At 37.1% G+C, this 25799-nt stretch overlaps 1 protein-coding gene across 3 annotated transcripts in view; it reads left to right on the top strand.

The window, feature by feature from the left end:
* The window catches only part of Ccnb3 (cyclin B3), a 66396-nt gene that overhangs the window by 8086 nt on the left and 32511 nt on the right, over positions 1-25799 (top strand). For 2 of the 3 annotated variants that reach the window (XM_005411353.2, XM_013508133.1), the window contains exons 2-7: positions 1323-1449; positions 4505-4591; positions 13716-13846; positions 19116-23049; positions 24108-24206; positions 25323-25415. In XM_005411353.2, the coding sequence (XP_005411410.1) occupies positions 1360-1449; positions 4505-4591; positions 13716-13846; positions 19116-23049; positions 24108-24206; positions 25323-25415 (4434 nt within the window). In that variant the 5' untranslated portion in view covers positions 1323-1359. The remainder of the gene's footprint in view (positions 1-1322; positions 1450-4504; positions 4592-13715; positions 13847-19115; positions 23050-24107; positions 24207-25322; positions 25416-25799) is intronic. The other variant, XM_005411354.2, reaches the window with a different exon arrangement.

Here is a 25799-nt window from a genome sequence, read left to right on the forward strand (position 1 = left end):
GCTTGCCAGGCAGGCGCTTTTGCCGCTGAGCTAAATCCCCAGCCCGAATCTAGGACTTTTGTACTAAGCTAAAACCCCAGCCCCTATACCTTTTAATTTTTGAGACAGGGTCTTGTTAAGTTATCCAGGCTGGGCTTGAATTTGTGATCTTCCTGCCTCAGCCTCCCAGTGTGCTGGGATTATAGACATGCACCACCATGCCTGCTTCATTTGTCACGTTGTTATGTTACTGTTAGAATTGTGCTTATAAATATTTCTAGAATAAGATCCATGTTTTATATATCTCTTGCCTAAATCATCTGTTATGTAGAATAAGTTTGTTGCATTGCCTTTAAAGTCTTAGGGAAGCCTGTTCTTTGTCAAATGAATTTGGAAATTGAATTTGGGTTTAGAAGAGCCTCTTGTATCTGGGCGTAAAGTGTCTCTTATTTATCCAAACAATGATTATTTCTAATAATAAAGTATTTGCTTGTAAGATACATATGTATATTCTAACTAGTGAGGACTCACTGGAAGAATCTTTAGGAATATAAAATAGGGTCCCATATTGAGATGGGCAAAGGATTCTTCTAAGGGATGTAATGAACATTAAATTCTTAAGACAAATCATTTTCAATGATTTAATTCCTTGTACTATTATCTTCTTTTTTGAATTAGATTACAGTTTTTTTTTCCTGACTAAATGCAGCCTTTGAATAATGTTTGGTCTATCATCCATACATGTGTATGCAGTTATTTTTTTGTCTTCTCTGTAGCATCATTGTAATTGCTATGGCCAGAACCCTATGCCTTTTAAAGAACATTAACTCTATCTCCATACTATAGGAGTCATTGTATACTTGATTGTTTTCAATGCAAAACTGTCATGTTAACATGTGCCAGTATTCCTAGTCTGAATTAGGTGCTAAGCCATGGCCCCAGTGCCTATATAGAATGGCAGGTATGTGTGGAATTTTTTACATAGAGTATCTCATTTAATTTGAAATTAATTTGCCCATCTCAATATGGGACCCTATTTTATATTCCTAAAGATTCTTCCAGTGAGTCCTCACTAGTTAGAATATACATATGTATATTCTAACACCCTATAGAACTAGATAAACTTATTTCTGTTTTACAGATGAGATAGCTGAAGCCAAATGAGTTTAAGATACTTTCACAAGGTTAATTGTGACATAACCAAGATTTGAACCCAGATACACCCAACTTCAAAGTATGTTTTCTGAAGGGATACTATAGAGAATTTGAGGTTTTTCAAAAGTTTCTGGAGAATTCTGTGATGTTTCTGGTGAATGGTGTTTTAAAGTCTTTTCTGATTGCAGCCCTGCCTTGGAAAAGACGCTCCTGAATCTGTAAGAGATGCCACGGCCACCACAACAGTTCAAGCCTGAAACTAAGAAATTTCAGTCCACAGAAATTGTGCGCAGTGATCATGGCCAATCCAAGAAGGTTAGAGCAAGCTGTCTTTCCCAGTAGTGTCTCTGGCATTGGCTCATGACTTTGCCTCATGCTTGCATATTTTATTTATTTTTTTCATTAATTTTATTGCTATACTTTTGATGTAAATAATGATCACATTCATCGTAGGACCCTTGCATATTTTAAATACCAGTATGCCTAGATTAATCTGAGAAATTGTGAAGAGGTGGCATCCCTTAGTAGGTAGAGAATATCAGTAAGTTAGAATTTGGGAACAAGTGGGAGGCTGAGGCAGGAGGATCGTTGTGAATTGGAGGCCAGCCTGGGCTACAAAGTGAGCTCAAGGCCAGCCTGAACTTTCTGTCTCAAAAAGACAAAAAAAAAAAAAAAAAAAAAAAAGAATTTGGGAACAAAGTGTGAATTCTTCTGTAAATACATGACTCAAATAAAGGCCATCCTCCACAACTTTAAAAACCAAACAGTATTCAGTTCTGATTAATGATCGTGCCTGTCTGTACTCTTGCTCTCTTTGAGAAGTGCCAAGCAGCTTACCAGGATGTGCATCTTGGCGTGAGTATGAAGATTATATTGGCAAATGCATTATCATAGTTTTTACAGGTATGAATTGAGTATCCTTAATTTGAAAATCGCAAATCTAAAACTTGGTGTGTGCCAATATGACTCCACGAATAAAAAATGCCATGTCTGAATTCCTATGACAGAGTCACAATCAAAATATAGGTGTCCTAAAATTACTCCAGGCCAATTGTATAAAGTGTATATGAAATATAGATGAATTTATTGTTTAAACTTGGGTCTTATTTCCCAAGAGATCTTGTTATGTATATGCAAATACCCCAAAATCTAAAAAAAATCTGAAATCTAAAACACTTCTAGTTCCATGCATTTTGAATTAAGTAATACTCAACCAGTACTAAGTTTGAATAATGTGGATATATTTTATTGTGCTGTTTTGACCTGTGGATAGTTTGACATTGCCATTCTGACCCTGGTGTATTCCATGTTTGTTGTCCTACTTTTTTTTTTTGAAACAGTCAAACTTTGTAGTTCAGGTTGGCCTTGAACTCCCTATGCAGTCCAGACTGGCCTCAAACTCACAGTGATCCTCCTGCCAAAGCCTCCTCCCAAGCATTGGGATTCCAGGTGTGCGCCACCATGCCCAGCTGCCATACATATTTTAATTTGAATTATATTAACACTGAGAAATTGTCAAGAGAGTGTTTCCCAAATCAAACATCATTAGGCCAATTTAATTTTTTTGATTTTTTTCTCAGTGCAGAGAAATATGTTCTTACCATCTTCACTTTTGTTTTACTAAAATTATTTTCACAGAAGGGTCAGATATTTTCCCATATAAAGTATAAAGAAAGATTTGATACATTGATCAAGATTTTATTTACATGACATTTTCTTAGTTGATTTTTTTTTTTTTTCGGTACCGGGAATCGAACTCACAACCTTGCACTTGCCAGGCAGGTGCTGTGCAGCTGAGCTAAATCCCCAGCCCTATATGACATTTTCTAATTGGAGTTCTGCCATTAAGTTTTCTTTTGTGGCATTTATTTTTCCTAACCCAACTTTTTGGAGCACATTTTGCAAGTCTCAGTTTTATGCATTCACTTTTCCACCATTAATTTTATATTGAACCAATTATTTGTCAGTAATATTAAGTGGAATTGGACAACAGACAGTTTATTTTTTAGCTAATGTATGAGGAAATATTTTATTTTTGCTAATTATTTCTATTGGGATTATTTATCATGACCAAGATAAAAGACTAATATTTACTTATTTCTTATCTTCGCAAATCAGGACATAGAAGTAGTTCTTCTCAAATCTTCAGGAGTTTTGGAGTGGTCTGTTGTGTTGTGAATTCAATTTTCTAAAGTTCTGGTAACTTATTGTATTATATACTAACTGTTAATGGTGTACCTGGAGAACAGAGCAGATGGTCAGGTCCCGGTGGCCTGCTTCACATGGTAAGAACTCTCTGATATATGCAAGGCAGAGTTTGTTCTCAGGATTTCATAGGGGAGGTCTGAGAATTAGGAGACTTTCACCAAATAAAAGCTATTAAGCAAAGAGGAGCCCTACAGTATGATAACTTCTAACCTCATAGAGATGATCTTATTCCTTTGGGAGTGTAGTAAGTCATGCATAGATAAACAATAGCTAGAAAGGAAACCCCTTCTGCTGTAGAATATTCAGTCCTCCCCCCTTCCTCTTTATGTCCACTAGCAATTAAAGATTAATCTAGATTAGCAGATATTTTTTTAAATACAAAAATTTCTCTGTGAGGTTTATAGTCATACCAGATTACATACTTTTAAAATACTATTTCTGTCCATTTATAGTTTGTATAGACTTCTTTTGGTTTTTGAAACAGGGTCTCTATGTAGTTCAGGCTGTGGCAATCCTGCCTCAGCCTCCCAAGTACTGAAATTATAGGCATATACCACCACACCCTGCTAGACTTAAAAAATGTATTCTCTTTTTAATTCTAAATCATTCTGTAAAGTAGTTAACATTCCATTTTTACTGCTAAGGAAATTGGGGCTCAGAGATTAAGTAGTTTGTCTAAGGTCAATAATTAGTAAAGATCTGATTCTGGACTAATATCTAGGTATGTGTACTGTTATTTTTATTAGAATTGTCTTAAATTAGCTACTTTAACATAAGATTTGCTTAAATATCTCTTAAATTATTGAACACATTTACCTGAAAGCATCCATATTAAAGGAATGACTAGGAGTCGTACTGATTAATTTTGGATAGTATGATAAGTAGCCATAAATATAAAGAATTAGAGAAAAAAATAGCCTCTATAAACTATAATGCTCATTCTGAAGGTTACACTGAAGGTATTCTTGTCTCTTCACAGTCTTGTCTCCATCATCAGTGAAGCTCTGAGTGCCAAAGTATCTTTTTAGTTATAGTTTATGGGACCTATCATGTGTCTTCCCAGTTACTTGGAGATTCTGGAGTTTTCCAAAGCCCTGAAGATGTTCCTGAAGGGGGACTGGTCACTATTGGATATACCCATTTACTTCTTTTACTTTTTCAGATGAGAGAGAATTACCATGTAAAAATATCTCCATCCTCACCTCAGGGGACATTAAAAAAGAGATCAGCTTTTGAAGATCTCACAAATGTGAGTATGCTAGTTCAATTCTTTGCTTTGCTTTTGTGTAAGCCTTACATAGCCTCTTCTTTGAGGAGTCTCTCCAGTTTGCCAGACTCTTACCCTCCCTAGAGTGTTAAGAGCAGATTTTATTTGGAATCAATGCCCTATTTCAGAAACTGCAGGGGCTCTTCTTCTGTGGCACATACCAGTTGAGTTAATTGGTAGAGTTCTCAGGAATGGCAGATAGAGTGATTAACAGGTATAAAATTGTAGATAACTGAAAAAAAAAAAGGGATATTATACTGTATTTAGGGAAAGTCCAGCAGTGGCTCAGCGGGATGCCTAGGATTTGGATGTAACTACTATTGTGGAAACATTTTAGTCTAGAGTATTGCTTATCAATTCAAGCACTATGGACATTTTGGGCAGGACAATTTTTTGGTTGTGTAGGGCTGACCTCAGCTAACATCTCTGTCACCTGGGCATTAAATTACAGCACTAGCCCAGTCACAATGACGGTAAAAAAAAAAAATCTCCAGGATATATAGAAGCACTGAGAGCCACAGTTCAAAGATCTGGTCTCCAACTATGAAAATCTAGAATCTCAACTGGAATTTTTAAGTTCACATCCAAGTCATCTGCTTTCTGATATTATAAAGGTACTAGTAAAAATCATAACATAATGTTGCTAATTGAGTATAGAATTAGGCCAAAAGTAGTCTCTAGTCTAACAAAATAGTAATGACTGATCGCTACTAAGTGCTTACTATATGTCAGGCACTAATCTAAGCACTTTTTTCTCTATCAACTCAATTCTCATCTGAGTGTATAGTAAATGGTTATTCATCTATACTTTACAGATGAGGACTTTTCCAGTGTGCGTTTAGAAGTTTTATCTCACCTAGGCTGCAAAGAAGCCTGATGAACTATACTCGACATCTAAAATAGAGTATTTATTTTGTCTTCCAAAATACTTGTACCTACTAGATAATGTTTTACCCCATTGTGCAGGATTGGCTAAGCATTGGTAAAGTTAGCTTCTTTGAATCCCTGCTCTTTAGATGCTATGTGACTACTTTTCTGAAATCTAGTCTGTCCTCCATGCTGATTATAACACATATGTTAGCTTTCAGTATGATTTCAGATTTACTATCACTCTATAGAAAGAGCCCCCTCATGCATACATATGTAAGGTTAGGTTCATTGCTTGAGTTAGTTAATCATGGATCTAGAAAGTTGGCTGAAATAAGGTATCCACACAAATCAGGAGAAGATACAGTTCACCTTAGTGTAACTTTTCTTAGCCCCAGAGTCCCTGATAGCGGTGAATGGGACTGTGCAAGGTGTCTTTATCCATTTAGGGTCCTATAACATAATACCTCAGACCAAGGATCTTAAAAACAACAGAAATTTATTCCTTACACTTTTGAAGGCTGAGAAATCCAAAATCAGGATGCCAGTTGATTTGGTATCTGGTAAAGGCCCATTCCTCATAAATGATATATCTACCTATGTCCATATGTAGCACTGAGGTTATTAGGACCTTGTACATGGCATATCTCCACTCTAGTATTTCCTATTTCCCCATTTCCTCCCCGTCCTCCTTCTTCCTGCATCCCCTGGGCCCCTTCCCATCTGCAAGAAATCCATCCCCTTGTCTCATTCTATCCTCCTTTTTCTTTTCTCTTAAATTTGTACTTTGACTTATTCAGATGAGATATACCATACAGTATTCATATTCATGTGTCTCATTTATTTCACTCAACATTATATTTTCCAAGTATATCCATTTTCCTTCAAATGTTTCAAATTTGTCCTTTTGTTTGAGACAGGATCTCACTATGTAGTGCGGGCTGTCCTTGAACTCACTGATGTAGCCCAGGCTGGCCTCAAACTCACGGCAATCCTGCCTCAGCCTCCTGAGTACTGGGATTACAGGCGTAATCCTTTATGGCCAAGTAGTATTCCATTATATATAGATACCACATTTTCTTTATCCAGTCATCTGTTGCTGGGTATACAGGCCGCTTCCAGGATTTACCCATCATGAATTGTACTGCTATAAACATTGGTATACATGTATCACTGTAGTATGATATTTTAAGCACTTTGAGGGAGATACCTAGAACGGGGATAGCTGGGTTATATGGAATTTGTAATTTTAGTTCTTTGAGAAATTTCCACACTGACTTCCATAATGGTTGTACTAGTTTACAGTCCTATCAACAGTGTAGGAGGGTTCCTTTTTCTCTGTAGCCATACCAGCATTTTTTGATTTCTTGATGATTGCCATTCTTTCTGGAGTAAAATGGGATCTTTGCATTGTTTTAATTTATATCTTTCTAATGGCCAGAAATGTTGAACGTGTTTTCATTAATACGTATTTTTTTGAGGTTTATTTATTTATTTTTTTTTTGTTTTGTTTTTCTCCGGTACCGGGAACCGAACTCACGACCTTGCACTTGCCAGGCAGGCGCTTTTGCCGCTGAGCTAAGTCCCCAGCCCCTGGAGGTTTATTTTTTGAGACAAGGTCTTGCTATGTGAGGGTGTCCTTGAACTCACAGTAACCCAGGCTGACCTCGACTCACAGTGATCCTCCTGCCTCAGTGTTCTGAGTGCTGGGATTACAGGTGTGCACCACCACGCTCAGTTCATTTTGTCATATATTTTTGGCCATTGGTAATTTTTTCTCTGTGAAGTGTCTGTTTATTTCACTTGTCCATTTGTTGACTGGGTCTTTAATTTTAGGTGGTTTAATTTTTCTGAGTTCTTTATATATAGTCCATTGTCTGAGGAGCAAGTGGCAAAATTTTTTTTCCATTCTGTAGATTCACTCTACTAATTGGTTCTTTAGCTGTACAGAAGGTTTTCAGCCTGATGTAATCACACTTGTTGAGTCTTGCTGTTATTTCTTGTTCAATTGAAGTTCTGTTTGGAAAATGCTTTCCTACACCTATGTCTTCAAGTGTTTTGCCTATATTATCTTCTAGTAGGTTTAATGTTTCTGTTTTAGTGTTTAGATCTTTCATCCACTTTGATTTTAATTTGGTATATGGTCAGAGATAAGGAGGTTCCAGTTTCAGTCTTCTGCATGCAGTTAACCAGTTTTCTCAGAACCACTTGTTGAATAGGCTATCTTTCCTCCAACTTATGCTTTTGGCTCCTTTGTCAAAGACCAGATAGCTGCAAGTATATGGGGAGGATTCTGTATCGTCAATTCTGTTCCATTGATCCAGGTATCTGTTTTGGTTCCAGCACCGTGCTGTTTTTGTCACTATTGCTTTGTAGGACAGCTTGAAATCTGGTATTGCAAGGCTTCCTGCCTTGTTCTCATTGCCCAAAATTACTTTTGCTATTGTGGGTCACTTCTATTTACATATGAATTTTAGGATTGTTTTCTATAGTTTTGTAAAGTATGCTGTTGGTATTTTGATTGCAACTGCATTGAATCTGTATATCACTTTTGGGAATATAGCCATTTTGATAATACTGGTTCTGCATATCCAGGAGCAGGGAACATCTTTCTGTTTTGTGATGTCCTCTTCAATCTCCTTTTTCAGAGTACTGTAGTTTTCTTCGTAGAGGTCTTCCATATCCTTGGTTAGGTTAATTCCTAGGTATGTCATTGTTTGAAGCTACTGTGAATGTTATTATTTTCATAACTTCCTTCTCACCCTGTTCATTTTTGGTATACACACATGCTAATGATTTTTGTTTGTTAATTTTGTGTCCTACTATGTTGCTGAAGTTTGTTACTAATTTTAAGAGTTTTCTGATGGGGTTATTTGGGTCTTCTATGTAGAGTATCACGTCATCTACAAAGAATGATAATTTGAGTTCTTCCTTTTCTATAGGCATCCCTTTTATTTCTTTTTCTTGCCTAATTGTGCTGGCTAATATTTCTTTTTTGTTTGTTTGTTTGACAGGATCTCATTATGTAGTTCAGGTTGACCTTGAACTGACTTTGTAGCCCAGGCAGGCCTCAGAGTGGTTGCGGTCCTCCTGTCTCAGGCCCCTGAGTGCTGGGATTACAGGTGTGTGCCACCACACCTTACTTGGTTAATATTTCAAGTACTATGTTGAATAGAACTGGTGATACTGGCTATCCTTGTTTTGTTCCTGATTTTAGGTGAAAGGCTTTTAGCTTTTCCCATTTAGTATGATGCCAGCTATTAGTTTGTCATATATAGCTTTCATCAAATTCAGATATAGTTCTTTTATACCTGCTTTCTTCAGGGTTTTTATCATGAAGGGCTGTTAGATTTTGTTGAAAGCCTTTTCTGCATCTATTATATGATCATGTGGGTTTTTTTTTAATCTTGCTTCTGTTTATGTGATGTATTACATCTATTGACTTATGTATGTTGAACTACCCTTGCATCTCTGGTATGAAGCCTACTTGGTCATGATATACGATCTTTTTGATACTGTGCTGCATTCTATTTGCTAATATCATATTGAGGATTTTATATGTTTAGGAGATAGACCTGTAGATTTTTTTTTAGTTGGGTCTTTATCTGATTTTGGAATCAGGGTGATACTGGCTTCGATAAATGAATTTGGAAGTACTCTATCCCTTTCAATTTCTTTGAAGAGCTTGAGGTATTGGTGATATAACATTCTTAAGGTTTTTATAGAATTCAGCCATAAATTCATCAGGGCCTGGCCTTTTTTTAGTTGCTAGGTTCTTCGTTACTGTGTCAAATTTCACCATTATTAGGTTGTTAAGCATATTTATGTCTTAATTGAGTTGGGCTTTGTTAATTTGTATGAGTCTGAGAATCTGTCCATTTCTTTAAAATTTGCTAAATTGTTGGAAAACAACTTTCACAGCAGTTACTACTTTGTGGATTTCAAGAATATCTCTTGCGATTTCACCTTTTTTATTTCTAATTGCTTTGATGTCTTTTCTTACTTTCTTTTCATGAGTCTGGCTAAGTGCTTATCTATTTTATTGATATTTCAAAGAACCAGCTCTTCAGTCTGTTGATATTTTTGTACTGTTTTTTTATTCTCAATTTCACTGATTTCCACTCTCATCTCATCTTTATAATTTCCCTCTTTAATTTTGATTTGGGCCTGGATTATTGTTGTTTCTCAGGTATCTTAAGATTTCTCATAAGGTTATTTATTTGAGCTTGCTGCATTTTCCTAATGTGAGCACTGACTGCCCTAGAACTACTTTCATAGTGTCTCAGAGTTTTTGGTGAGTTTTACAGTTGTTGTCATTAACTTCCATTAAGGTTTTAGTTTCTCCTTTGACTTGTTCTGTGACCCATTGCTTGTTCTGGAGTATATTGTTAATTTTCCAGGAGCTCCTTCCTTTTTCGTGATTTTTTTTTCTGTTGTTGATTTCTATTTTCATTTTACGGTGGTCTAATAGTATACATCAGGTCATTGCGTTTCTTTTATATTTATTTAAGCAGGCTTTGTGGACTAGTATGTGATCTATTTTGGAAAAAGTATCATGTGCTGCAGAAAGGAATGTATACTCTCATTGTAGAGGGTTGGAATACTCTGTAGATATCTATCATACCCTTATGTTCAAGGGTGTGGTTTAGCTCTGAAATTTATTGATCTTTAGTTCATTTATATCTTTGTGAAAGTTGGGTGTTAAAGATCATCCACATTGATTGTATTAGTGTTTATTTGACCTTTTATATTCAGAAGTTTTTGCTTTATGAAGATAGGTGCAGTATTTGGTGCATAAATATTCAATGTTATCTCTTCTTGTTGGATTGTTATATCTAGTGGCCTTCTTTGTCTCTTCTAGTTTTAGCTTGAAGTTTACCATGTCTGGGTTCTACATTGTTATCCCTGCTTTTTTCAGGGTCTTGGAGCATGAAATATTATTTTCATCCCCTTAATTTTTAGTATATGAATATCTTTTTGGATTAGATGAGTTTCTTGAATGCAACAGATTGCTGGATTCTGCTTTTTAATCTGGTCTACCAATCTGTGTCTTTCAATTGTACAGTTGAGGCTGTTAACTTTGAGAGATATTACTGAAATACGTTGATTATTTACTATTATTGTCTTCTTTTTCTATGATGACTCTTTTATTTTTCTTTTTCTGACTTTTTTTGTTGGTTGTTTATCCATTGAACTTACTTGAAGTTTTTGTTTCTTCTCAGATTTTAGCTGTTGGTTTTGTTGTTTCTGTCAAGAATATCCTTAAGTATTTTTTGCAGTGATGATATAGCACTTGTATACCTTTTGAATTGGTCTTTTTCATGGAAATACCTTATTTCTGTATCCATTTTGAAGCGTAGCTTTGCTGGATAAGTTAATCTCGGTTGGAAATTATTTGCTCTTAGGTCCTAAAATACTTTACTTCAAGCTGTTCTGTCCTTTAAGGTTTGTATTGAGAAGTCTCATGTGATTCTAGTTGATTTACCTTTATATGTGATTTTTATGTTTTTTTTTCTGTTTTAAAAATTCTGTGCTTTTTCTTTGCTGAATACCTGGTATTTCAATGAGGATATGCCTTGGTGACCTTCTTTTCTTGTCATATTTGTTTGGTGTTGTGTTACTTGCATTTTAAATCCTTTTCTCATATTTGGAAAATTTTCTTCTATGATTTTTGTAAATATGTTAGCAAATCCACTTGTATTATCATCTGGTTTTTCCCTAACTCCACTTAGCCTTAGATTGATCTTCTGATTGTCATCTAGTAGCTGCTAGATTATCTTCTCCTGTTTTCTTATTCTCTTGTGGCTTCTTTAAGTAAGTCAGTATAATTCACTCTTCTGTCCTTAGTTTCAAGGACACTTGGCTAAAGTGTTGCAATCAATAATAATAAGAGTATCAAGCACAAATTGGATAATGTTCTGTCTGCACATAGGTGATTTCTGCAATTTATGAATTCTGTAAGTTTTTTAAAATTTCAGCTATTTGTGTGTGACATCAATTTGAGGTTTCTATACTCTTGTTGAATCTATCATTCAAAATTTGAACTGTTTTGGTTGTCTCATCCAGTTTTTCACTTACTTCCCCTGAATTCACCATGGACATACTGAGTGATACTGCTGTGAACTTTTGGTTCATTTCCTCTTTGAAGTTGTCTAATTTCTTCATCCCTTCTATAAACTTTTCGTAGAGTTCCAATACCTGTTTTTTACTTTCCTCTCTCTTTGCTCTGCTTTAGGAGAGTTGGGAGACCTCAGGGATCTTCTGTTGCCTTGCTTCTTGTGTCCTTGTGTGTATGTGTACTTATGTTATGATATATATCTTTTTCTGTCTTTTTGAGGGTACTGCAAGTTGAGGTCTAATAGAGTGAGGAGAGTGTGTGGTTTTTATGAAGATTTTTAGTAATATGTTGCCTCCTCAAGAAGTCTTTTCAGTTTTGTATGTCCAGTGATGCTATTTATCCCTTCTATTTACCTTAAGTGATTTGGTCTCTGTCTCTATGTTTTGCAGAGAGAATTACTTCTAGTTATAACAGCAGCAGTTTTTCAGAGATGTTCTCTAGGCTTAGCTAGCTATTGGCCTTTGGGTCTTTCCCAGGATCCTGTCACCTTTGTTTGCTAGGGAGGATAGGTTGCGGCCTGTTTGATCTAGTACCCAGGTCTTTTGTAGTGGAGCATAGTATTGTTCATGACCTCCAGACCATGTGGTTTTTGGCATATGTGGAACACCAATTGATTGTCATAATTATGTCTCCCTTGGCTAAAGTGTTGCAATCAATAATAATGAGTATCAAGCACAAATTGGATAATGACAAACTCTAATAACTTACACTGTACCGCCTTTAACCATAAAAATATGATCTATTGTTGTAGAACAAACTAAGCCAACCTAGGTATTTATATATAGTAAATATCTACTCAATAGAGCAATATTACCTCCTTTAAAATAGAATAGTAGTCAGTCTTAGTAAGATATAATTAACTACCTACAGATTTGTAAAAATAAATGGTGTGGGTATTGAAGCATGAAGAGAAGAAAAAAAGAAATAGGTTATGAAAAATTAAATAAGGAACATGGGAGGAAGGTGGTAAGATTGATGTGAAAGTGATGTGAAAGATCCTATTAAGGAGTAAAGGAAAATTATTAGTGTTAGATAACAGTATCCGATAAAAGCAACTAGGATTAAACAATAGGAAATGAAGATTAAACTAGAGGAAAAGAAAAAAAGAGAGATGGAAAAAAGGGAGGACACATTCAAACAAAGTTACATTTTAAAAAGGGGAAACAGGAAAATGGGGGATGGCTGGGTGTGGTGGTGCATGTGGGAGGCTGAGGCAGGAGGACTGTTGTGAGTTCAAGTCCAGCCTGGGCTACAAACTTGAGTTCAAGGTCAACCTGAACTACACAGTGAAATCTTGTGTCAAAAAGCCAAAAAAAAGAAAAAGAAAGAAAGAAATTTATGATACAACTCCAAACTCCACCAGTAGTAAAATAGTAATAATAACAATAATAATAACCCCCCAAAAATGCCTGTAGAAGAGAAAAAAGAAAATTGGGCTTAATGCAAGAAGAGTAAAAGAAAAAAAAGACAGAAAAAAATTCCAGAAGAGTGTTTTCTTCCAGAGCCTGCAGTCTTTTTAATCTTACAAGTCACAGTCCTCTTTGCCCTGCATTATAGTCTGGGTTTGTGTGGAGATTTGTCGCTTCAGGGGGTCCCCTGTCTGTCAACCCGTTTGTAGCAATTGTTCAAGCTGGAGCATCAGCTCAGGAAAGGTTTGGAGCATTGAGTTCTGAGGTATGTGGTGTGGGTTCCTGCTGGTGGGGGCCAACAATGGGTACCTGATGTATATTCTGGTGTCCGTGGGACCAGCCCTAGACACCAGGTGGAGGATTGTGTTGCCTTGGGACACCCAGTGGAGACCCAGGTGCTCCTGGGACTGACGTGAGGAGATTCTGGCAGGCCCAGTAAGGGTATAGGGGGTTGAGTGGTCTCTCATGGGTGTCCAGAGCACCAGGCAAAACAGACAAAAACTTAACCCTTGCTGCTAACCAGGCAGAAGATTAGCCTGCTGTACCGTGGAGGGACTGTGCCCAGGACTCTAGCAAAACGCAAGGTGGAGACTTTGATGTGCTCAGAGTAAGGCAGTGGAACTGGTGCTCGGGACTTTCTCATGAGAACAACTTATTGGATATTTGTGGTGTTCTTCACTTTCCTGCCTCCTTCTCTCTTTTTTTTTGGTAGGCTTTTCAAAGTGAACCTGTCCAGTCTAAGAAGGAAGCCAATAAAGAGATTGTAAAAGATGTTCCCAAGACGATTAAAAGAAGGAAACGTGGCCTTGAGTTGGCTAAATATGCTGAAAGAAGAATAAAAAAGTAAGAGGGGACTTGGATTGTATTGTATTAGGTGGGAACAGGGAGTGTGTGACATCCTTTTTGTCCCTGTGGAGAGCATGGTTAGTGAGCCACAGTGGTGACTGTCACATTAACTTTATGCGCAGAGTTGAGCCTACTGTGGATGCTAAAGAGCTTTAGGTCTCTTCTCTCCTTCCATGGCCGTGTATGTGTGTGTGCACGCATGCATATGTGCATGCACATGAATACATGCAATTGAAGAATTTTCCCAAAGACCATATGTTCATCTTTTCTCTGCTTTAGCAATTTAATCTCTGAACTAGTCTGTATGGGGGAGTGTGGAGGCAATTTAACCCTTCAGGGACTCTCGTCAGCTAGCTGATTGTTTACCAGTTTGCTAATCCCTTTAGAAACTTCAGGAGATGAGCGTTCCCATTTAGAAATGGAAAAATAATTTACCCCTAGAAAACTTTTGGTAGAAGAAGATTAGATTATGAGGACTTTCTTATGAGGTTAGATTATGAGGACTTATTATTTTCTTATTTTGGATGTTTCATAATCTTAAAAATTAGATTATGTCCTTCCTATATTCTCTCCTATTCTTGTGGGAAGTATTTCTTCAGGGACTGACTGAATAGATTAAATAGATGGCTATACCAGGGCCAAACTTGGGTTCCAGTAAATAAAGTAAGAAGTTTGGGAAGTTTGGGAAACTAACTTGTAAGATTGACTGGATACTTTGCTAATTACCTAGTAGAAAATAATCAAACCAGAAGATCAGCATTTATCCCTACTTGGTCTCTTGTTGAAATGGGATTCCTGGGGTTTCCATACATATTTGATCTTAGCTCCTTGCATTATTTTCTTTTGAATTTCTTCCATTGATCTGACTTTATCAAGGCTGCCCTCACTAATGATGTAAACATTCTTCCCTTGTTTAAGGTTCAATGGAATGAACCTTAAAAATAGCACTAGAACTACTAATACCTTTCATTTATTATTTATTATAATCATACATCTTGTAAGTTTTTTATTAATAGCTTTATTGAGATATAATGCACAGACCATACAACTCATGTTAAGTATATAATTCAGTCACTTTTAGTATATTCACTGTTATGCAACCAACACTATTTTATAACATTTTCACCAACCCCAAACAAACCCTTTGTGTATCACCTCTCAGTCTTCCCATCCTTCCCAGCTCTAGGTAACTGCTAATCTACTTTATGTCTCTGTATAGATTTTCTTATTTTAGGTGTTTCATATACATGAAAGTATACAATGTATGGGTTTTTGTGTTATCTTTCACTTATAATGTTTTTGGGTTTCTTGCATATTATAGCAGATATCAGTATTCATTTCTTAAGATTGTCAAATAATATTCCATTGTATGGATATATGATATATTTATCTATCCATCAGTTGATAGAGATTTGAGTTTCTTCTACCTTTTGGTTATTGTCAGTAGTGCTGCTATGAATATTTGTGTATGAGTTTTTTTTGAAAATCTAGTTTTAGTTTTTTTCCAGTTATACCAAGGAGTGTGGTTACTGGGTCATATGGTAATTCTATGCTGAACATATTAAGGAACTGCCATGCTATATTCCACAGTGACTGCACTGTATCTTCTTTGGAGGAATACATATCTATTCAGATCCTTTGCAATTAAAAAAATAGTTGTTAGTGTTTGTATTATTAGGTTCTAAGTATTCTTTATATATTCTAGATACAAGTTGCTTATTAGATATGAGTTGCAAATATTTTCTTCCATTTTGTGTGCTGTATTTTTACTTTGTTCATAATGTACTTTGAACCACAAGGTTTTTAACTTTGATGAAGCCTAATTTTTTGTTGCTTTTACTTTTGTGTTGTCATATTTAAGAAACCATTGCCAAGTCCTAGGTCATAAAGAATTTACACCTGTTTTCTTGTAAGAATTTTAAAGTATCAGCTCTTAACGTAGGTTTTTGATCTATTTTGAGTTAATTTTTCTTGCTTGCTGTTGGTTAGGGGGGTCTGATTTCACTTTTTTGCATGTGGTTATCTAGTTTCCCCAGCACTTTTGTTGAGAATCCTAATCTTCCTCCCTTTGTCTTGGCATCCTTATCAAAAATTAATTCACTGTACATGTAAGGATTTATATCTGGACTCTCAACTTTATTCCATAGATAGAATTTTATTTTGTCTATAGGTTTACCATTGCCTATCTTATGCCAGTACCACACTGTCATGATTGTGGTAGCTTTTTAGTGTGTTTTGAAATTAGAGAACACGGCCCTCCAAATCTTGTTTTCTTTTTTTTTTTCTTTTTCTGTTTTTTTTTTTTTTTTTTTTTTTTTTTTTTGAGACAGGGTCTCACTTTGTAGTTCATGCTGGCCTTGAACTCACTATGTAGCCCAGGCTGGACTGGAATTCCTGGTGATCCTTCTGCGTTACCCTCCCAAATGCTGGGGTTACAGGCATGCACCACCATACCCAGCTTGTTTTCTTTTTTAAAGATTATTTTGCTCTTCTGGGTTCCTTGCAATTACATGCAAATTGCAGAATCAGCTTGTCAAGTTCTATAAATAAGCCAGCGGGGATTCTTGAGGAAATTGCTTTGAATCTATAAATCAACTTGGAAAATATTGCCACCTTAACAAATACCAAGTCTTCCAATTCATGAACATGTAGTATCTTTGTATTTATTTAGATCTTTAATTTATTTCAATATTTTACAAACTTTTCAGGGTATAATTTTTATACTTCTTGTTAAATTTGTATCTAAGCATTTTATTCTTGACACTATTATAAATGAAATTGTTTTCTTTTTCTTTTTCTTCTCTTTTTTGTTTTTTTTTTTTGGTTCTGGGCATCAAACTCAAGACCTTAGGCTTGCCAGGCAGGCACTTGTGCCACTGAGCTAAATCCCCAGTCTCTGAAATTGTTTTCTTAATTTCTTTCTTAAACTCTTAATTACAAGAGATAGAAACACATTTGATTATCATATATTGATCTTGTATCCTTGGGTCTTGCGAATTTATTAGTTCTAGTAGTTTTGTGTGAATTCTCTAGGATTTTCTCTACGGGCATATCATCTGTGAATGCAGATACTTTTAACTTATTTATTTCCAATAGGGATGCATTTTACTTAATATCCTTGCCTCATTGCCCTAGCTATAATTTTCAGTACAATGTTGAGCAGAAGAATCAGGAGTTTAGCAACTTGTCTTTCCTCAATTTTAGAGGGAAGGCATAATCCTGTCACTATTATGATGTTACCTTGGGTTATTCATAGATGTCTCTCATCAGGTTGAGGAATCTGCTTTCTATTCCTAGTTTGCTAAGTGCTTTATATCATGAAAAAATGTTGGATTTTGTCAAATCATTTTTCTGGATCTATTGATAATGATTATGTGGATTTTGTTGTGTATTCCATCAGTATAAGTATAGCACATGAATTGAATTTAGCATGTTAAATTAACCTTACATAATTGGAATAAATCCCCTTGGTTATGCTGTGTACTTCTTTTCTATGTTCCTCGATTTGATTTGGTAGTATTTCATTGAGATTTTGCATGAATATTCATAAGAAGTATTGGTCTGTAGTTTTTTTATAATTTCTTTGTTGTTTTTCATATCAGAATAATACTGACCTTAAAGAGTGAGTTGGAAACTGTCTTCCTCTTTTCTGTTTCCTGGAAGAGTTCATGAAGAAATGGTATTAAGGAAATATTTGGTAAAATTCACCAGTAAAGCCATTTGAACCTGGATTTTTGATGTTGTTAGTTTTTTGATTATTACTTCAATATCTTAGTTATAAGTATTCAGATTTTAAATTTTCTCCTTAAATGAGTTTTGGTAGTCTGTTTCTTCCTAGGAATTTGTCCATTTCATCAAAATTATCTAATTTATTGGCACATAATTAACAATTCTCCTTTATTTTAAGCATAAGAATTTGTCAGATCTTTACAACAAGCCTATGAAGGAGATGTTATTATGCTCCCCATTTTATAGCTAGAAGAACAGAAACACAGAGAGTTAACTTGCCAGAGGTCACCAAGTGGTAACCAGGATTTGAATCCAGGCAGTCTAATGCCAGACAGAACTCTCACCGGTAGTAGCATGTTCTTATCATGATGACTATACTATCTGAAGACCACCTATCAGAAAGGACTTGGAACCTGTGTCGTCAGGTGGAACTTTTTTTTTTTTTTTTTTTTGGTTTTTCTCCGGTACCGGGAACCAAACTCACGACCTTGCGCTTGCCAGGCAGGCGCTTTTGCCGCTGAGCTAAATCCCCAGCCCAGGTGGAACTTTTGAAACACTTTTTATTTTAATTAATTTTTACAATTCAGTGTTTCTGCTTATATTCCTAGAGTTGTACAGGTATCACCACTATCTAATTATAGGAATTTTCAACACCCTCAAAAGAAACCCCTATCTGCAGTTTAGGAATCCTTATCCTTCCCCAGTTGCCCTTTTTTCCCCTCCCCTATTGTAGTCTCAGGCAACCACAAATCTACTTTTATTATTGATGTATCTCTAGAAATAATGTCTATTCTGGACGCTTTATGTAAATTGAATAATAGATATCAAGTTTTTGGGGGTACTTACTCTTTTTGCTCAGATTGGTGTTTTTATTTGCCTTTTATTTTCTTTTATTCTGATTGCTAGTCTTCCAGTGATTTGGTCACACTAGGTTAGTCACTGGTCATAAAATTCTACTTAAGACAAAGCTTTGTATCTGATAAGTGACACATTTCTATTTTGGTCTTTTTATTACTTTCATTGTGAAAGTGTCTCCTATGTAGCCCAAAGGGAAGGAAATATGGTTAGATAATACTGGTAATAATTACCGGCCAACCTCTCTCATTAGCCTTCAAACAATATTAATTTAACCTATTTTACCAGATGCCTAATTGAAACCATTTTACCAGATGCCTAGTGCTGAGAAAGACAAATAAATGTAGGTTGTGAGAGAAAGTAATAGATAAATTGATAACATATACAGTGTGATAAGTACTATAATAAAAGCCTTCATATATAAATAAAGGTAATTAATCATATGTAGACAGTAGAACATAGATTTTAGGAGAAAATTATAGAAAAGTATGGAGACCTAGGCACAGAAACTGTACAGTGTGCTACTTACTTAATTTGCCATAGATCTTACTGTTTTTGTACTGTATACCCTGTCTCTTGGGTTGAAACTCTTTTTCCCTTTCATACCTTTAGTAAATATTGTCACAAAATTAGATGGTAGGTGAAATACATTTTTCTTACCCAAATCTTTTTTCCTTTACAGATATAAGGTGGAACTCTTACCAGTAGTAAGCTCTACTCCCTCAGCACCAAACGTTTTGGAGAAAACATACCTTCTGGATATATCCACCAACTCTGAAACATCCACTGATGACGAGTTACTTTTTGTCAAAAGGCCATTACTTTTAAAAGAGGAATCTAGTACGGAAGAGACAACCTTCATAAAGAAGTCATTAAAGAAGTGCAGAAATCCTCGGGAATCATCCCTATTGGAAAAGTCACTATCCTTACAGGAGGAGAGTGATGATGAGGACTTTGTTATAGAGCCAGTTACTTTTGGGAAGAAGCATAAACCCAAGGAGGCAGTCATCCCCAAGAAGACACCATCCTTTAAGAAGATGGGTACATATCAGGGGAAGCAGTCTTGCTTGGAAGAATTGACGATAGTGGAGGAAAGTGATGTTGAAGAGGATTCCTTGTCTATGGAGCTGATGAATTTAACGAAGAAGCCTAAAACTGAGGAGTCATCCTCCACTAAGAAGCCATTACCCTTAAGTAATAAGCATACCACTATAGAGAAGACCTCTAACATGATAAAGCCAGTACTATTGCGGAAGATCACCTCTGAAGAGGAGTTAATCACTAAGGAGCCATCAGCCTTACTGAGAGAGTCTACTGCTAGCAAGGAGTCCCTTTCCTGGAAGCCATCTGCATTGAGAGAGAAACACACTACTGAGCAAGAGAACCACATCTTGAAGAAATCATTGACCTTGCAGGAGAAGACTGACTTTAAAGAAAATTCCCTTTCTAAGGACATACGGACTTTTAAGCAGAAGCTTATCACTAAGGAGGCAACCCGCCCCAAAAGCCCAGTTTTTGGAAAGGAGGAAAGCACAATTCAACGGAAGATACACACTATTCAGGGGAAGAAGAGCATTACTTATGGTATGCCATCCCACTTCAAAACGTCTTTAGAAGTGCAGGAGGTTATCTCTGGGGAGAAGTCACTCAGTGCAAAGCCATTGTCCTTTAAAAGAAATCCAATCACTGAATTCTGCCAAGAGCCATCTACATTACAAGAGAAACATGCTACTCAAGCAGAGGTAGACCTCTTGCAGAAACCTTGGACATTGCAGAAGAATATCAACCGTGAGAAATGTCATATGACCACGAAGGCAAGCTACAGGAGGAAGTCATTACCTTTAAAAAAGAAGCAGAAAGTTCAGAAGAAGCTGTCCCGCTACAAGCCACTATTACTTGAAAGAGTCACCTATGGAGAGGATTCACTCACTCAGGAACCATTGTCCTTTGAGACATATACTATTGAGGATTCCCTTTCCCCGGAGACATATTTATTGCAAGTGGATGATAGTACACCTGAGGAAGTGTCCACTTTGAAGAAGCCTGTAGCCCTGCAAAAATCTCCCACTGAGAAGGAGTTTTGTTTTCAGGAGTCTTTGGCTTTTCAAAAGCAGTATAACGTTGAGAAGGTAACCCCCAGCAAGAAACATTTACCTTTAAAGAAGAAACAGCACACTACTCCAGAGAGATTATCTCGCTTGAAAAAGCCAGTAGTATTGCAGACAGTCACCTCTGAAGAGAAGTCACCTGTTAAGGAGCCACCGTCCTTTAAAGAGGAAAATACAACTTTAAAGGAGAAACAGCTCCTCTGGATAGATCTTTCAGACTGGGAGGATATAATTGCTAGAGATAAGAATTCCATCTCTGTGAAGCCAGTATCATCGACAAAAAAGTATACAACTAAGAAGGCAGTCCCCACCAAGATGCCACCATCTTTGAAGAAGAAGCAAACAACACAGGGGAAGACTACTTTTGCAGAGGAGTCACTCTGTAAGAAGGTACTGCCTTCAGAAAAGAAGCCTACAACTAAAGAGGAGCCATCTGCACTGAAAGAGAAGCACACTGCTTTTCAGGAGGTGTCACTTTCAAGAAAGCCAATAGCCTTGCATGAGAAGAGCACCACTAAAGAAGAATCTTGTAGTGAGGAACCAGTGACTTTGAAGGAGAAGCCTATCACTGAGGAGGAGTTCCTCTTTCAGGAGCTGTTTTCTTCACCTGTTAAGCCTACTAACAAAGAGGAGACTGATATGGAAAAGGATTCTTTAGAGAAGCCATTGGATTTGCGTGAGAAGAGCACCATGGCAGAAGAATCTTGCAGCAAGGAACCAGTGACTTTGAAGAAGCCTATCACCGAGGAGGAGTTCTTCTCTCAGGAGCTGTTTTCTTCACCTTTTAAGCCTACTTATGTAGAGGAGACTGATACCAAAGCAAAGGATTCTTTAGAGAAGCCATTGGATTTACATGAGAAGAGCACCGTGGCAGAAAAATCTTGTAGCGAGGAACCAGTGACTTTGAAGAAGCCTATCGCTGAGGAGGAGTTCTCTCAGGAGCTATTTTCTTCTCCTTTTAAGTCTACTAATGAAGAGGAGACTGATGTGGTAAAGGATTCTTTAGAGAAGCCATTGGATTTGCATGAGAAGAGCACCATGGCAGAAGAATCTTGTAGTGAGGAACCAGTGACTTTGAAGAAGCCTATCACTGAGGAGGAGTTCTTCTCTCCGGAGCTGTTTTCGCCTTTTAAGCCTACTAATGAAGAGGAGACTGATACCGAAGAAAAGGATTCTTTAGAGAAGCCATTGGATTTGCATGAGAATAGCACCATGGCAGAAGAGTCCCATTTCAATAAACTCTCAGTTTTGAAGAAAGAGCCCTCTGCTAAGGAAGCAACGATCACAGAAAAGCAATTACCTATAAAGAACAAGCCCACTGCTCAGGAGCAGGCATTTCTCTCAAAGGAGCAATTCATCTTGCAGGAGGAGCCCAGCCCTGAGATAGAGGCTGTTATAAAGGCGCTTTTGGCCTTGCGGAAGAGGCCCAACCCTGAAAAGGAGGCTGTCCTCAAAGAGCCATTAGTCTTCCAGGAGAACATCACCAACAATGAAGGGTTCCTTATTAAAGAGCCATTGGCTTTGCAGGAGCATGTGGCTAATAAGAAGCCCCTCTTCAAGCCAGCCTTGACCATGCAGGAGAAGCCCAGCACTCAGAAGGCGGCTGTTCTTAAGGAGCATACCACTGACACAGAGGCTCACTTCCAGGAACTTTTGGCCATGAGAGAAAAGCCCAACATTGAGAAAGAGCCTGTCTTCCAGGAACCCTTGAACTTGCAGGAGCAGCCTACAGTTGAAGGGGGAGCCATCTTCACAGAGCCTTTGGCCTTACAGGAGAAAGCTGGCCTTGAGTCAGAGGCTATGCTGAAAGAGCCATTGGCCTTGCAGGAGCAGCCCAGCCTTGAGACCGAGGCTATTGTAAATGAGCTTTTGCCCTTGCAGGAGAAGCCCAACCCTGAGAAGGAGGCTGTCCTCAAAGAGCCGTTAGTCTTCCAGGAGAACATCACCAACAATGAAGGGTTCCTTATTAAAGAGCCATTGGCTTTGCAGGAGAATGTGGCTAATAAGAAATTCCTCTTCAAGCAAGCCTTGAGCATGCAGAAGAAGCCCAGCCCTGCGCTAGAGGCTATTCTAATGGAGCTTTTGGACTTGAAGGAGAATCCCAACACTGAGAAGGAGGCTGTCCTCAAAGAGCCATTAGTCTTTCGGAAGAAGTCTAGCACTGAGGATGAAGTCCTCTCCAAGAAGCCATTAGCCTTGCAGGAAAAATCTACCATAAATACAGCATTCCTTTGCAAGGAGGTGTTAGCCTTGAATGAGAAATCCACCACTGGGAATGAATTGTCATTTCAAGAGCCATTAATTTTAAAAGAGAATCCTACCAACAAGGAAGATACTTTCCCAAAAACGTCCTTGATCCTTGAGAACATCCTGCATGTGTCTAGCAATGCTGTTGAGTCCAGAACAGGGAAGTTCAGTGCTGCCAATATGTCCAGTGTGGGAGAGTCCCATGCAAGTGAACCTGCTTCCAAAATACCTTTCTCATCTCAAAGCAGAACACAGATGGAGGTATTCATCTCTTTTTTTTTTTCTTAAATTAGATGAAGACTTTTTGTTGTCCTAGAGGTAGCTGCTAGCAAAGAGGTTTTTTGGTGCCTCAGATTGAACCCCAGGGCTTACATATGCAAAGCAATCTACCATTGAGCTATATCCCTAGCCCCAAAGAGATTTTTTTTGTTTGCCTTCCTAAGCAGTTGAGCTGTATATAGTAAGTTGTGAAGGTCTCTCTACTTAATGCGAAGGGGATAGTGCTTGGGTTTACCTCTGGTTTTATTTAATGATAGATAATGCAGAATAATCTCTTCTGATTTTTATAGGCTGAGGTTATTTGCAGTATGGGATAAATTTAGCAGGCTCTTTGGCATTTTTCTCTTATATCAAGCTGGCCTAATAGAATATCTTGACTTCCAGATTGACGTAGTGGTATACCTACCCAATCAGAAAGTATTTATATCCACAAGGGTCTGGAATATTATGCTGTATACTTGGGCTTTGCAAGAGTGGTTAGAAAATTTCACTGAGGCAGTTATCTTAGTAATTTCACTCAGCATCACATGAATTTCAGTCAGAGATGGGAAGAGTTCCCATGGGCATTCCCCAAGGGAGATGGTCTTAAGTTGTAAATTAGAAGAATAAAGGAATGAAATTTAGCAAGCAGGTAGACAGGTATCCCTCTTATAGGCAAGACAACCAGAGTAAATGTGTAGAAGAGAGGAAAAGGCTACCAAGATGAATTGGGTCAAATCAAAGCATTGAGACATAATAGAGAACCTAAGAAGGCAGGTGACCTAACTGAAATAATAAAACAAGAGTGTTTTTCTTAGAGAGTTGACCTTATCCCTAAAAGGGAGCCTTGTTCCTAGTATAGAGCAGGCATACACTATGCATTTCTGGATCATTGTATAGTATGAGGAATTCCAGGGCCAAGAGGTACTCTGGATAGTTTAGGATACATGAGTTTTGAAGAACTCTAGAATAAGGAAACAGTGGGGAGAAAAACATAGTTTTTAATGTATATGAGCTTTCCTTGGACTCTCTTCTAATATGTCTTTTTGGTGGTTTCCAAGCAGATGACCAAACAGGAGGATACTGACAAGAAGTACCGTGATCCATCTTTCAGCTCAGTATATGCCAAGGACGTCTTCTGTTACCTAAAAGACAGAGAGGTGTGTAGGTAGCTGGGGATGGGCAATGATTCATACAAGTCTCATTTCCTCATCATTCCATTTTTTAGCATGCAAGTTGGAAGGGAAGATAATGATGGTGAAAGAAACAATAATAGCAACAATATCTATTGGTACCTTGCTATCTGTTGAACATTGTATTAAGGGATTTATAGACATTATCTTGTTTAATTCTGCCAGTAATTTCATGATGGTAGGCATTATCATATTCCTGCACCTCTAGGTACTGAGGAGACAATCTCAGATATAGAGGTGGTCAAGTAGTTTGTTTCTGAGGGGCTGCTCTTAGAGATTTCCTTTTTTTATGAATGTTTCTTGCACTATGTAAAATCACGTCCTTCATTTCAGCTCTCTAATCTGGTGCTGTTTCCTCTTTCCTTTGAAATCTTCCTATCTCCTTTACCACCAATATTCATCATTCCAAATTTTCTTCTGTCTCTTTCAATGGAATGGACAATACCAAGATTATCTACGAAGTAGAATTTTTATCAGGCTTTGGTACAGTTTCTATTGAGTGCATATTGCTTTCGTAACTTCATAAAGTTGAAAAACTGCTAAGTCAACCATTGTAAGTTGGGGACCATCTGTACACTTCGAGAAAATGAGACAACTTTTTTTTCTAAAGATGTAAGTCTTGGCTTAGCAGTATTGGTTTCACTTGGGATCTTGTAAGAAACACAGAAACATAACCCCATGCTAGATCTTCTGAATCACAATCTGATATTTTTAAGCTCCCCCAAGGGTGCTATGTACATTAAAGCCTAGAAAGAACTGCTTTTTGTAGCAGGGTATTACTTTTTAGGCTGAAGTGCAAAGAAGAGGTGGAAGCATTCATCTCTAGCCACAGGTGTACTCCTACCCTTAGTCCCCTGGATTCCTTAGCATTAATTCTGGCACTTGAATATTGTTTATAATTGCACAATAACTTGAACTTCCCAAAGATAACTTGAACTTGTCTGGAAAATGATACTTTTATCTGTCCCTATCTTATGCCAGTTGAAAATAATGAATTAGAACTGTGGGGGAGAAGTTAATTGTTAAGTTACAATTTTGAACTACACAAAGAGTTTATTAACCTTTATTTCTCACTGATGCCAGGAAAAGTTCATACTTAAAAAATACATGACAAAGCAGACTGAGATCACCAGTGACATGAGGGCCATTCTTGTGGACTGGTTGGTGGAAGTACAGGTAAGACTGCTAACTGTTGCCTTAAGGAGCTACTATTCTCTAGGTTAGTTATTCAGAACCAACAGCAAAAGCATGGAAAGAATTTACTGGATCTACAGAGCTGAAGAAACCATAGTTCCTTCTCTCAAGGAGCTTATAATTTACAGGGCAAACCAAGACATATAGAAAAGTAAGTATAACACACAGTAGAATACACTAAGTATTCTAAGAGTGTTAAAAATAAAATACTGTGAGAACCCAGTTAAAGGAGAGACCTTTTCCAAAAAAAGGCAGTGATAGTCTGGTAGTTCTATTTTCAAAGTCTTGTAAATCACTAGTCCAATCTAAAGATTTGGAATGGGGTCAATGACAAGGTCTTTCAAGGTTGGGTGGAATAGGTCATCA

Source organism: Chinchilla lanigera, unplaced genomic scaffold (genome assembly GCF_000276665.1).
Source record: "Chinchilla lanigera isolate Chin_1 unplaced genomic scaffold, ChiLan1.0 scaffold00142, whole genome shotgun sequence".
In the NCBI taxonomy this organism is placed as follows: Eukaryota; Metazoa; Chordata; class Mammalia; order Rodentia; family Chinchillidae; genus Chinchilla; species Chinchilla lanigera.